Source organism: Simochromis diagramma, unplaced genomic scaffold (assembly GCF_900408965.1).
Source record: "Simochromis diagramma unplaced genomic scaffold, fSimDia1.1 OVJJ01000205.1, whole genome shotgun sequence".
In the NCBI taxonomy this organism is placed as follows: domain Eukaryota; kingdom Metazoa; phylum Chordata; class Actinopteri; order Cichliformes; family Cichlidae; genus Simochromis; species Simochromis diagramma.
This window is the reverse complement of record NW_024386782.1, coordinates 2,036,974-2,050,848: the sequence shown is the minus strand read 5'-3', so window position 1 is coordinate 2,050,848 and position 13,875 is coordinate 2,036,974. Positions and strand designations below refer to the sequence as shown.

General features: G+C 38.6%; 1 protein-coding gene across 5 annotated transcripts in view; it reads right to left on the bottom strand.

The window, feature by feature from the left end:
• The window catches only part of LOC120723905 (piezo-type mechanosensitive ion channel component 2), a 96,174-nt gene that overhangs the window by 57,231 nt on the left and 25,068 nt on the right, over nucleotides 1–13,875 (bottom strand). For 4 of the 5 annotated variants that reach the window (XM_040015735.1, XM_040015764.1, XM_040015743.1 and 1 more), the window contains exons 7-10: nucleotides 12,279–12,492; nucleotides 7,376–7,550; nucleotides 2,430–2,543; nucleotides 1,731–1,766 (exon numbers count right to left, since the gene is read on the bottom strand). In XM_040015735.1, the coding sequence (XP_039871669.1) occupies nucleotides 1,731–1,766; nucleotides 2,430–2,543; nucleotides 7,376–7,550; nucleotides 12,279–12,492 (539 nt within the window). The remainder of the gene's footprint in view (nucleotides 1–1,730; nucleotides 1,767–2,429; nucleotides 2,544–7,375; nucleotides 7,551–12,278; nucleotides 12,493–13,875) is intronic. The other variant, XM_040015746.1, reaches the window with a different exon arrangement.

Sequence of the window (13,875 nt, the reverse complement as noted above, 5' to 3'; positions counted from 1 at the left end):
ATAACAAATAAACTTCAGTAGATGCGGAACTTTTTTTTTTTTGTTATGAGCTCACACAACAGTTTAGCATGCCTCACAAAGGCAAAGAGGAGTAACTAATGTTGTTTGATACTGGACACTGTTTTTTTCCACAGGAAACTTTAGCCATTTAGTTACCACACTTTGGCTTTGTTGGGCAATAGAGGCACGATTTCTACTTTTCACACTGCATGGTTTTTGAAGTCGATACAACCCCTTTTCTAAAAAAAAAAAAAAAAAATGTAATGAAATGAAATCAAATTAAAATTACTTTGATCGAGGGCTTTCATATTTTTTCAATGGATGATTATCCTCATCAAAATATTTGAATAACATCCATATTATATTTGTATCTGTAGAATGTCAAATTTGATGTGATATACATTAAAATCCATTTATTTTTATTTGTTAAACTTCATTAACTCAATTTTTGTTAGCTATACATTGTTTAAATAAGCTGTTGCCGCACTAAAGTAGTTATCAAGAGAAAATAGAGCTGTGATAACCTAGAAGGTGTGCTGGTGGATAGGTGACAGCATTCTCACATTGTGATGTCATTAGTTTGATCTCTACTCATTTGTAGTTTTTGAAATACAACGTGGGCTGTAGGCCTCCATTTTATTAAAATTAAAAAACAAACAAACAAAAAAATTCCCATCCGACAATCACAGATCTGCCTGAAAAAGGTTTCATGGGAAAGAAAAACTTCTTAAATAGAATTAGGCAAAAAATTTCAGGTGCCTACTGTTAAGTTTAAAATGTTATTATGTCCTCTGTATATGAGAAGCTAGAAACAAAACATCAGTCCTCTATCTGAGAAATTGTGGTTTCTACAGACAGGCCTGTAAATTCTTTAAAAAATAGCCAAATGCACGTATGTACTAGTGTAATAATTTCCCCTCATAATGCTAGCTGTAAGTTTTTCCTGTGCAAAAACAATGTCTAAAAAAATCACTACCTAAAACAATGTGAGGCCTCAGCAGACTGACAATGCTGTAAGTTGAGAGTTTGGTGCAAAATGACTTTTCTGTGCTCCTGCAAACAATGTTTCTCTTGCTCAAATGTTGCACATAAAGAAGTCATTTTTGTACTAAGACGTCTTCAACCTTGAACAGATTTAGACCAATACGGATACTATTATAACAAAACAAACCACGCAACATAAAACATTTGTTATTTATAATTGTTAATGTACTCGCTTGCGCTCTGACTTTCAAAATTTAATTCATCTTCCACTGTTATAAATGCTGAAAGATTTGAGAGATGTTTATTCAATGTTGATATGAACAGGAGGACAGTTCAAAGTGGAGGCAATAGTACCCTCAATCTAAATTTTAACCAATGGGTGTTCAAGAGCGTCTAAAAATAAGAACCAAACCTTTAAATATCATCAATATTCATCAGATATAATTCCTGTGACTTTTGTATTGTAAAAGCTGTACAGGTACTCCCTCTTCCAACATTTCCACCTAAGAAATACTTGCACAGCTTTTCAACTGAGAAGATAAAGGTAGATCAGGTTACCAACATATGTATATATAATGTTTACTTAAGCCCTCGATTAACAGAACCAATCAGGATGTAAAAATTATAGGAACCCCGTTCAATGAGGATGCAGTGTGAAAAGCACTTTGCAGCGATTTCCTTTCTTGCAGCAAGACTAAAAGGGGTGAAAATGCACAGATTTAAGACACATCCAGAACAACCCGCACCTCTGTTGTACTGATTCCATCCTGGGTGGAGAGGAGCTAAGAGGAGAAAAAGAGCATACAAGGCAAGGTGTGTTATCGATGAGTTGCTGAAGTCAAAGGCCTCCGTGTTCTTTATAGTGGTTGATAAGCAAGAACAAAGCCGAGTGCTGCTAATCTGTAAATCGAGACCATCACTCATCTGCGTCTCCACACCCTGAAAGCTTTTAAACCTCAGGAGGTCAACGGTGGAGACAGCGTACGGGCCTTGATGTAGGAACAAGGTCACAATAAGCGTGCGTGTGCGAGAGAGGCAAAGTGTCTTGGTCTGAAATCTTTCCAGGGATGAGTCGATTATCATGAAGATGAAGCAAATGGAAGTTTAAGGAAGCAATCAACAGCTGCAGCTTGACGTTAGAGTTTAATAGAGTTGTTTTTATTGTTATTTGAAACTTTAATATTACTGATTTGTTCCATTCTGCTTTATTAAGACTGCCTCTTATTGTTAAATCGTAAAACTAAATCAAAGTGTTTCAGGACAACATTTGTTATCAGTTCTGACAATTAAAAAAACTTTTGCAAAGTTAAAAAAATATTATTATTTTTTCTCTGTTTCTGAACCTTTATCCGGTTTGTTTTAAAAGGACGGCATCGTAGAAAAATAATGATAATAATCAATACTTTGAGTGGCTTGTGTCCGCGTGTGTCTTAACCCTGACGTACGTTTTTCTCGTCTGTGCCCTGGCGTGATCCCCACCACAGCAGCCGCTTCCTGTTGGCTGAGATAAATGATTTGCCCAGCTCCTCCTCCTCGCACACATCATCATCCTTGTCGTCCTGAAAAAACACAGATAGAGAGTTTCGTGTTTGATGTGAATCTTTCCGCTGTTGTGCAACGGAGATGATACTCTCAAGAGTTATGGTTTCAATCTGCTTCTAGAAAACACTTTTTTACGGTCTGTGAGGGAAGAAACTGAGGAGGACTTGGATGAACCGAGTTAGCGTCCCTGACGAGAGTGTCGCCGCGAAGTAAAAATGCACAAGAAGTTATTTAAAGAGGAGCTGTTAAGCTCATTTTCAGCACCTACCATGAACACTAAAGACAAAAATCAATTGCATTTTTGTAATAAATAAATAAATCAATAATAAAGAAGGTAAGACTATTGTACAGTCTATATTTTTTTGTCTGGACTTGATTTTGTCTTGCACAGCTGATTATTTCTCCACTCATCATTTACTGCATCACGAGGAAGCAGTACTGCGTGATGTTCATTTATATATTACCAGTTACTTTATTCAGTTAGTTTGCAGTATACAAATTTAAGGAGCTACATTTTGTTATTGAAACATTTTAAATTGTTATATTTATGTAACAACATTCATTCTTGCACTTGACTTCTTAATTCTGAAAATGTTTCATGCATTTCTTTCTATTATCTCTCTGTAGGTGTTGATGCATTGGGGTTTTGTAAGCAGGTCTAGAAAGTGAGATCCAAGTTTATTAAGACTGCTGGTAAAATAAGAGACTTAATTGTCTGTGCAGATTCTCAGTCATCCAGGTTTGTCTTAAATGATGGAAAAAAAGGCAACTGCACTTTTTAAATTGTTTTTGAAGCGTTTTAATCTTATCCAAAAGGACTCATTAGTTCTAAAGCAACTGGCAGAGTCTTAGGTAAGATACGCCTAGCCCACTAGGCTAGGAGGGCTGTCCCCTCTGGAGGTGGTCCTGAAGGTCCTTAGCCCACTACTGATCAGGCGAGTCGTCACGTGACTTTGTGTTTATGGTGTTGGACTTCTGTTTAAGCTTTTTTATGTAGCAGATATTTACTGGCTGGCTTCTTTATGATAATAGTCCCAGTCTTAGTTTTTTCTACCTTTGAAATGTAGTTTTTGTTTGTAGTTAGGATCATAGATTATATTTAATTCCTTGAGTTTCAGTTTATCCCTGTCATGTTAATCCCTTATTTTGGTAGCCATTTTTCTTTCTTTGTTTCTTCTTAGCTTAACTGGTTTTACATGTGTCTAGTTCTCAAGGTGTCTCTAATTTCTAATTACCTCTTTTGTGTATTTAATCATGTTCTTTTTCTGTTTACTTCATCCTTGTGTGTTTTTGCTTATTGTCCTGTGTGCTTTTGGCTTTAGCTGTTTGAATTTTTGACACTATTTGCTTTTGACCTTAATAAATGGCTTGTTTTGTTATTTTTTAAGTTTATAAGTCTTGCATCTGGGTCCTTTCCTGCTCCCCGGAACAAGCTGTTTTAGCTTCTCTCATTTTAACACAACTTTCTTCTGATTGGCTGCCCCTCAGAAAACAATGTGTATTGAACTTTGTGTCTGACATCATACAGATCTTAAAGATATTTTTTTTAAGTGTGAAACCTTATAAATTCATCTGAAACAGATTCCTTATGTCTCACTTCTTTGGATCATTACTCTGCTTTCAGAATTTGATGAACTGCTGCTGAATAAACACAGATGACAAACTATAAATCAACCTGTAAAGTGATTTATAATCCGCCTTATTTTTCTGGCAAACATGAAATCCATCATAATCTGGCATCTCCACCATCGAACAAACCTGTCCGCTGCTGATTTAAGCCACAATCATTTTTTTATTATCTAAAGTGTAAGAGTGGGTGAAAACACACAGACCCACGCACGCGTACACGTAAACACACACACACAAACCGCTCTATGAAGTGATCAATAATGCATACAGCCCCACCAGTTTACAGGCTGGTATTGATCTCTCTATAAAAACACTAATCTATAACTCCATTACAGGACAACGGAGCTGAGCTCGAGCTCTGAGGTTAAGGAAGGCAGGATGAATTCAGGAGGGGCGGTCTTCTTGAATATGATTGCACAACATTTCACTCAGGACTTTAGTTTCAACTCAGTGGTGGGAGCAGAGCAAAAATACAGTCAGGGTCAGTTCACCAAAACTGTTCAAATAAAATACTCCGTCGGTGAAGTGTGGGTTTTTCCTTCCTTCCTTTCCTTTTTTCCTTCCATATCTGTGATTTGTTTCCCCACTAGTACAGTGGATAGTACAGTGGCAGTGAAACTCACAACGCAATCAAAGATTACACTTAAAAACAAATCTGTGACACCTAAGTGCTGGGTGCATTTGATACTTTTGTGTTTTAAAGAGCTGCTTATTGTGGCCAGAAGTTAGAAACAAAATTGTAAAATATTATTAGCAATAAAAACCCAAAGCAATCATTTAAAATATACAAAATAATTTCACAGAGGTGAGGAATAAACTTGATAAAGAGAAAAAGTGTGAAATTACAGACTCTATAGAAAAGATTTTAACACTGATCTTTCATTCATTCAACATTTTTGGAGCAGTGGATTCTGTTATTATGTAAGAGCTGCATTTTTCTCTCGTACAGAGCTCTGTAAAACAGGAACGTAGCGCCAAAACCGGTCCTCCCTTTATGCTTTGTCAAAATTAGACCAGCAGTGTCTCAGATAACACCTAAGCTGTGTACAGATTCCACCAGTGATCGATCGCCCTGAAATCTTCCATCAGTACGGTTTCTCTGATCACAAGGCCACCTGGTTGCCCATTTAATTCAATCTGGATCTATTTCAGTTCACTGTCTGGAATTTACTGTGGAGCTGTCATGGAGGCTGTGTGTACTGCATTCAAACCGTGTCTCTGACACCCACCCAGTTTTTGCATCTGCTTTTAATCCAGAATCCACACTTTCCAAAGGAGGAGCTAATTTAAATTGGGCAGCATAAATATGCACATGCTGTTTGTCCACCAAGGTTTCTTCTCTACACTGTTATTGTTCAGTTAGATATAATTTATTAGGTCTAACTTTGTGTTAATAGTCACAGATTTATGAGTTTGTGTGAAGTTGCTAGAAGTCAAGAATTGTATGAACTGAGTTGACTACAAGCTTTGCGTGATATTGGATCGATTGGACAGAGTGAAATCAGGCAGTCATAGCTAAATGTCATCAGGCGTTTTTAAAAAAGTAACTTTTCTATTGAGCTGGTCTCTGTAACCCAGTGTATTTCTCTCGCTGTGTTTACTCAAAAGCAGTCACATCTGAGAAAAGTTCATTGCTGAATCTTTCAGAACCAAATCTTTTGCAAATTAACCTAATCCATGCAACATTATACCTAATAACTGTCCCCGGCTTTCAAACTGGGGTGGTTGGAAATTGGGTTCTTTTTATGTTGTTTTTTTTTTTTTAGTTTATCCCTCATAACTTCAAATACAGGAACTAGTCAGTCGAAATTGTCAAGGAGCTTGAAAAACACATTTACGCTCTGATAAAGCAAAAAAAACCCCAAACAATTTAAAGTGTCACAATATAAAGCCCAAATGCGTAATTTTTCTTTTGTCAAAAATGAGAAATTAAAAACAAATTTTCTTGTAGAACCAAATTTGTGTTCCAGTTGTTGAAATGCCCTTGTGAGCTAGTAGGTAAAAATGAAAAAGTAATTTAAAAAAAATTGTGATTTCCAGACACAGGAAACAGAAGAAAGAACCCACAGTGCCCCTTTAAACATTAAGGAAAGTTCCTGTTCAAGTTTTAACACTGACCCTCCCATATCCCATGTGTAATGTGATGATACAATTCTTGAAAAAGTAACTTTTGGCTGCAGATGTCTTTTATTTGATTAGTACAGAAATCTCATCTAACTTTCATGTACTGATGATGGCTTTTTGGTGAAATAATGATTTTTTTCGATATTGTCCACCAGTTTAATTCAAGTATTGCAGAGCAACAGCAACAAACTGACCCAAATTAGCAGGTCAAAAGTGAGCACACCAAAACAGGGAGTGAGTCATCTATTAACCAAAAAAATCTCAGTATGAGGATCTCTTTGACACACGTGTCTCCTTAAACCCCACAGCAATTCAGATCAATGAGATGTAGCCGAAAGAAATCGATCTGCAGGTAGTAGGATTTGATGTAGGGTTTACTCAGAGAGGGGCAGCTTTATCACGAACACCCTGCCATATAAACCTAAAATCTGTTTATTATTGATCGCCAAATTCTGCCCCAAACATGTGCTAATGAAGTTACTGTTACTGGACAAGTGAGTAAACGCACAGGTAGCTCATATTGTTCTGCAAAGCTAAGATTCAAAACTGAACATCTGTCTGAGTTCCATTAAAAGCTGTTTGAAATATTTATGTAACAGATCCAACGCTACAGAAACAGGAAAAGGATCAAACTCTGTGAAAGCTGAGTTGTGATGTTGCAGAGTTCTGTGTGTGCACAGTCTTGAGAAAAGGCATGCAGCAGCTTCTATGTTCCCTGAAATTTTTTTTCATGGATGAATCTCTGTACATGAACGTGACTAAAACCTAAACTCAGCTCTGTCTGTAACAGCAGATATGCTGTCTTGGCGATTTGGATTATTATATTAAACTCATGCAAATGTACATGTCATACAGGCAGTGTGATTTAGTAAATCCTGCAGTACAGTTTCAAGAACAGAAGACTGATGGAGGCTGGTACTAAATCTGACCCATAACATCTAAATTTAGCCAGATCATAAATACAATTGTGGAGCTGCTTTCAAATCAAAAACACCCGATATAAATGAAAATCAATAAATTATTGATGTGCTTTACAAAACATGTCACAACGTTTTGACTAAAAAAAAAGGCGTGTGTGCGCTCGCTCTGTCCTCACCATCAGCTGGTCGATGGGCTCCTGCAGCCAGAGGCGGATGAGAGTAGCCAGGGTGTAATAGAGGATCAGCAGCATGATGGGACTGACAAAGTGGTACCACTTACGCCGCGGGTGCACAGTGAGCTTCCACGTGCAGGAGCAGTTGCTCTGGACAATGGGGGAGATGCCAAACACACTGAGAAGAGACAGAAAGGTTTATGAGGATGGAAAAAAGGTTTTTAAGCAGTAAAAACAGCAGACAAATAAGATTTTATAACGCTTTTTTGTCTCCTAATGTTTTACTTTGTAAATTTCTTTAGTTTATACATGAAAAGAAACATTTTACTAAAAAAATTTAAATCAAACAGTTTACTGGCTTCCTTTAGTCGTATCCTGGAGAGCAAAAATGTACGGAAGGTCTTAATAGCTTAAATCTTCTGATGACTGCACAGAACACATGAGAGAGACTATGTAACTCATCGGGCTTCACCTGGAGATTTCCCGCAAGGTGTGGGAATGTGTTGCTGGGGAGACGGATGTCTGGACTGTTTTGCTCAGATGCTCCGAGTAAATCCAGTTCAGTTCAGTGTTGAGAGTTTAATGATTTAAAGGAACAGTATTTGGGGTAAATCTAATTGGAGGCTTGGTAATTATGGAGAATGGCAGTACAGAAAAAAATTCAAATAAATGGTGCCATGTGATCGCAGCAGAGCATTTCGCTCTGTGCAGGCTTACTTATGGCAGGGCCTTCATCTACTGTCTGACTACTGTCAAAACTGCTCTCAGTTTGAGTCAGGGAGACAGACGCAAGCTAAAAACTTGAAAGCTTGTTCTTAGAGCTGGATCAGTTGACCCTGAAACAGCCCTTAGTTGTGCTGCCATAGACTGGGGCTGTTGGGGGACTTGTAAAATGATGCACCGAGCTCTTCTCCTCTATGCTCTCTTTCTCTCTGTGACTCTCAGTGCATTTATTTCCCTCTAATGCTTGTTATTAACCTGCGTCCAAGCCCTTCCATAGGTAGTGATTTATCCTGTTTGTTGATCATCCTGATCCTGTTCATCGCCTTTTCTGTCATCTGTTTCCCCTCAACCCCCAACTTGCTGCGGCAGAGGGCTCCCTTCCTGAGCCTGTTGCTACCTGTTGTTTTTTCTCTCCTCACAGTCACTTTAAGTTGCTCACAGGGGATTTCTGGATTGTTGGGGTTTCTATAACACTGCAAGTTATTTATGGTTTATGCAAGTTTTTTTGTGATTTGACACTACATAAACAATGATGATCAAACTAGCTTATGATGATCTCACGGAGGGCAAATATTGCTCCTCACTTCAGGTATACAGGTTTCACTATGAGCACGGAAGCCAAACGCACACACTGTCCCAACGTTTTGATGAAAAGCAGCCAATCAGAAGAAAGTGGGATTAAGGGAGAGGAGTTAAAGCAGTTTGTTTCTGACAGTGGATGAAGTGGCCACTGTAACATCATCATAAATCCACTTTAATAAAACCAGTGTTACAGTTTCTTCCAGTCGACTTCTGTAATGAACTTTAAAAAGCTAAATATACTTTCTGATTTTGGTAGCAACTCTCTTCTAGTGGTCATTTTGGCAAGAAACTCTCTAACCCTGGATTCTGTACAATGCAGCCAGGCTAAAAATGTGTTCATAAAACAAAGGATGTCATATGTTTCACTCCTTTTCCTTCTGAGCAGGATAAAGGTCATCTACTCAGGAACTGCACTGACGTATTCCAGTGACAAACACTCAGATTTAGAAGCCTCCAGAGTCTTGTCTTTCATGCCATGTCGAGGAGCGAACGACCCCCAGAACCCAGCACATTTCCTGAACAGTTTCTTGTTACAACTGGGGAAGGCCGGTTAGTCACATGACAGGGGACTTCCACTTTAAGGCGGTGAGGCAGGAAGTGAAGTGGAAGCCAGGACTCTCAACAGTCTCACTCAGCACCAGGTCCACAGCAAGGCCGAGTCATTGTCAGCAGGGACAATTAGGACAGGCACTGAGGTGGCCTATTGTCAAATCGAGGCTACACGTATATATGGGCCAATAGTTTCCCTCTGACGACCTGAAGTGCGAACTAAAGAGGCCAGAGCAGAGGAGATCATGCCTCAGTTTTTACACAGCAGCAGACAGAAATACTTCAGTGATGTGGAAAGTCAACATGAACGTGTGAGTAGACGGCAAATGATGAAACAGACAGTCTGTTTGTGAAATAAGAATCGGAACAGTGACAACCTTTCCAAATGCTGGCCCTCAGACAGACAAATTAGGGCCTTCTTTATTTCCGAAATGACAAGACCACAGTTTGGGAACCCTCCCCCCATAAAACACTAACTAAATATAAAATAGGGGATTTAAAAAGTAAAGAGTGCTTTTTTATGCTTTGTACATAGGGCATCGAGTTCTCAACAGTTTTATGCCAATCACCCTTAAAATGTGTGTCTAATTTTGGCCTTCACAACATTACTTCCTCAGTGACGTGTTAACGGCAGTGATTCTTTTCCTTTTATGTCTCATTTAAAAGATTTCTGGAGGCGAGAGCCTACACTCACCTTTGAGTATTTTACTTTCCAATATCCAGCATTTAATTAAGTATTTCAGGGGACCAATAACACCAAGTATTCTCTTAAATTTAAGGATTTTTAGACAACCTAAGACGTACAAGTAAACTAAAGCATACTAGAGGGATGTGATGACCCCTCAAATTTATCACACACTCAGACTGCGCGGTCACTAAAGCTGGACGATTTAAAGAGATTACCCTGTGTAGATGGTGTGAGGGTGAGCGGTTCATTCATTCTAATGACTTTGTTTCCTAATGAAAAACCTGTCAGTGGGACACTGTAATCGCTTCCTTATCTGCCATCTGAGGCCGGAGCGGGACGGAGAGGACACGGGCTTTATCGAGGCAGTTTCAGCTATACATAGCTGTAACAGCAGCACAGCTTTCAAATGAGAAAGTCTGAGATCAATAAAACACAGCAACACCAAGGGCACTGAGATATCAGCTACACAGAGACAGCTGCAGTGCTACTGGTGAGACACCGCATCATTACTATAAGTTAAAGGACCTGCTGTGCAGCAGTGGGCGTACATCAACTTCAGAGAGCTTTTCTAGTTTACATTCAAAGCCATTTTTTAATTGATCTTTCTGAGTTACTAGTGAATTTAAGCATCACATTTGCATTGTTTTAGTTTTAGTTTTAGTTTAGTGTGATAAATTACCTTTACTGTGGCTGCTGGACTCCAATTTTTTTTTATCTTTAATACAAAATTAATGTTGTACATAATTCTCTAATCATCATTCATCAAAATTAAACCAAAGATTAGTTTGAAATATTTCTCTTCATGTGTATTAAATAAGAAAGCTTTTAAATCAAACTGTAAGATCATTCACTTTTTGTTGATATTCCAGGTTTTTTTTTGAGCTGCACTACTCCACTAAAATGATATTGGCATCCATTCATCCACCCTCGCTTCTCGAGGTCCAGTTAGCATTCTAAGGCGTAGTCACCTCCTCCAGCTCTTCTGAGAGGATGTTGGTGTATTTCAAAGCCATCTGAGAAAGATTATCTCTCCCACATGTCCCGGATCTGCCCAGGGGCCTCCTCCCGGTTGTACATGTCCAAAACATCTCACTGAGGAGGTATCCAGGATGCATCCTAATCAGATGGCTCAACCATCTCAGATTGATTGGTTCAGCATCTGCACCGGTTCATCTGTCAATCTTTCTTTCTCCGTTCCAAGATCCAGAGATACTTAAACTCCTCCACTTTGAGCCTAACTTCACCCCCAACTCCAATGTCCGTGATAAGTGAACAGAAGCAGGGAATGTCTTCGTTAGCCAAATTAAACAATTAAAATCAGATGACTGATTAACACCAGTGAAGAAAACAAAGTCAAATTAATAGCAGAAGTCGATAGAGGACATGTTTAGAGAGAATTATAGCAGATATTTTAAAAGTCTACATTTGTTATTAAATAAACAGCATCATTCTCATCCCAAGCTGTCAGAATAGAAACAATGAGCTGACAGACTGCCTGCTATGAAGTCAGCTCACTGAACAACTGTGACTAACATATATTGGCAAGACGTTCAACAGTGTGGCTTTAGTCCAACCACAGCGCTTCACCGCAGCAGCCACAGACAGCTGATTGCCTCCTTTTTCATGCATAATAAAACAGCACTGGTTGTAGTGAAGAGCTTAAAAGCTCTGCATTTGACACTGATGTGCTATGAGTAGGAGTCTGATGAAGCTACCCTCCAGCTAAGTTTTTCTTTTCATTGCTTTCTAGGTTGTAACAACAGTAAATATTTGTTGTTTAAACAAACTTGCCTCGGGCGCAATAAATCTCGTTGAGTCGAAGGAGCTCTGGCTCCTGAGCCCTGTCAACACGTCATTTATATTCACATGATAAAAGAGCGTTAGTATCAGATTGTGATGTTTTTAACTACGGAAATACATTTCAGCAATGCATCAAAATGACAGGAGAGAGACAAATTGTAATGCCACAGTTTGACTTTCACTGTGTCGTTGGGACAACAGTTTGTGTTTGTTCCTGAGTTGGTTTCCTTTCCTTCTGTGTGCCGAGTGAAAGTCAAGTGCACCGACCAAGTTTAACCCTCTGAGGTCTGATTACTCTGCTTTCGCTAACCTATCTGAAAATAAAAAAAAGACTTTTTAAAAAGTTTTTAAAGCCTGTTGGTTTTTGTTGATTTTTTGAGAATGACAAATACAAACAACATAGAGTTAGCATATTATTTGTAATGATCCGCGATCCGTTTTGCCCAACAGAGTTAAATTGTGGAAAATAATAAAACAATAATAATATAAAGTCTTGTTTGTCTGATGTAAAGCCAAAAATTTAAAGCAGTATAACGTCTGAATTCTGAGCTCCACATTTCTGACCTGATGTAGCCGTCATTGGTCAAGACGGACTCCTGAAAGAACTGGAACTGGTAGAGGTAGAGGACGATCAGATGTCCGGCGCTGAAGATGGCCATCAGAACACACATGCAGCTGAACATCAGCGTGCTCAAGGTCCGGCGCAGGGACCACCAGGTGCACAGGAAGAGGAAGGTGAAGAAGTAAACAGCTGAGGTCAACGAGGGCAGCGTGATTCCTGCAAACATAAAACCAGTGAAAACCAGTCAGACATCTGCCAGAGTGGTATATAAATACAAGCCTTTTCTTAACCCACATGGAGCCTCAGATTGTGTTCCCGTAATTTTATAATGTTTTAATATGTTGAATGTGGCAAAACTTTCACATCGTTAATGCTGTTAAATATTGACTGAGAAATAATTCCAAATATGGTTTAACATAGTTATTCATGCAGTTTTACGTCTTGGCTGTCAAACTACAGTTCAAATACACTTTATATTATATACTGTCACCAGATAAATCTGAATAGTGATAAAAGTGCAGTGCAGTGGCTAGCATTGTTGGCAAGAAGGTTCTTGGTTTGAGCCTCAGCTGCGGCCTTTCTGTGTGGAGTTTGGATATCCTCCCTGTACACGTGTGGGCTTCCTCCAACTTCCTCTCACAGTCCAGAGACATGTATGTCAGGTTAACTAGTGATTTTAAATTAGGCATGACTGAGCAGTAGTTAAAGTGGTCTGAAGTCGCAATATTTTTTTTATATGAGAATTAATGAATCATTTATTCAGTGTTTTCTTTTCTCTAAAGTCTTGAATGAAGGTGAGGGGTTTTTCTGCCTTGTTTTTGCAGGGATTATGAGATTTTAAATCTAAATTCCTCTAAATTCCTTGCATCACACTTGCTTTCGTTATCACAACGTCATAGCTATGTAGTTACTGTTTTAAAAACACTTTATTCAAGGTGAGTTCAACAACACATGGGAAACTGTGGAAAAACAGGTTTTATGAGCACCGGTCTGAAATTAAAGCCAGCAGACTCACGCTAAATACACGTTGCTAATACGATGACTGGAAGTAGGCCATTTCTTTCTTTCTTTCTCATTAAGATATTTTTCAGCACCTACCCCTCATACTTCAACAGAATAAAAAAAATAATTATAAATCATCATTGAAAATCTGTTTTCAGTATATTAGGACAGATTAAGAACCCCCCCTTTCCTGGCAATCCTCAATCACTGTAAACATAACTACTTAAGATTAAATCAGAGTATATGTGCTGGGAGATCTTGTGCTAATTATAGAAAAAAAACTGACTCCCTCTCATATATCTCATACATTTTTCTTCACAGCTTGGGAACTGCATCTCCTCCACAAAAAAGACTGGTGTTTACAGTCAGAATCATTAAAAAAATCAGACTAGAATTTTCTGATTGTCACAAATCCCCCCATTTAAATGTCTACAAAGCGGCCCTGATTAAAAGCCACTGAGACAAGTTTAAACAGAAAAATGTTTTAAACTCAAAAGTGTTCAAAAACCCCGGCTGCTCTTAGCTGGAGGAGCAAAAACTGGTGGAATTGTAAAGCAAGCATCATTCAAGTGAATGTAAGGTGCCCAACTTGAACAC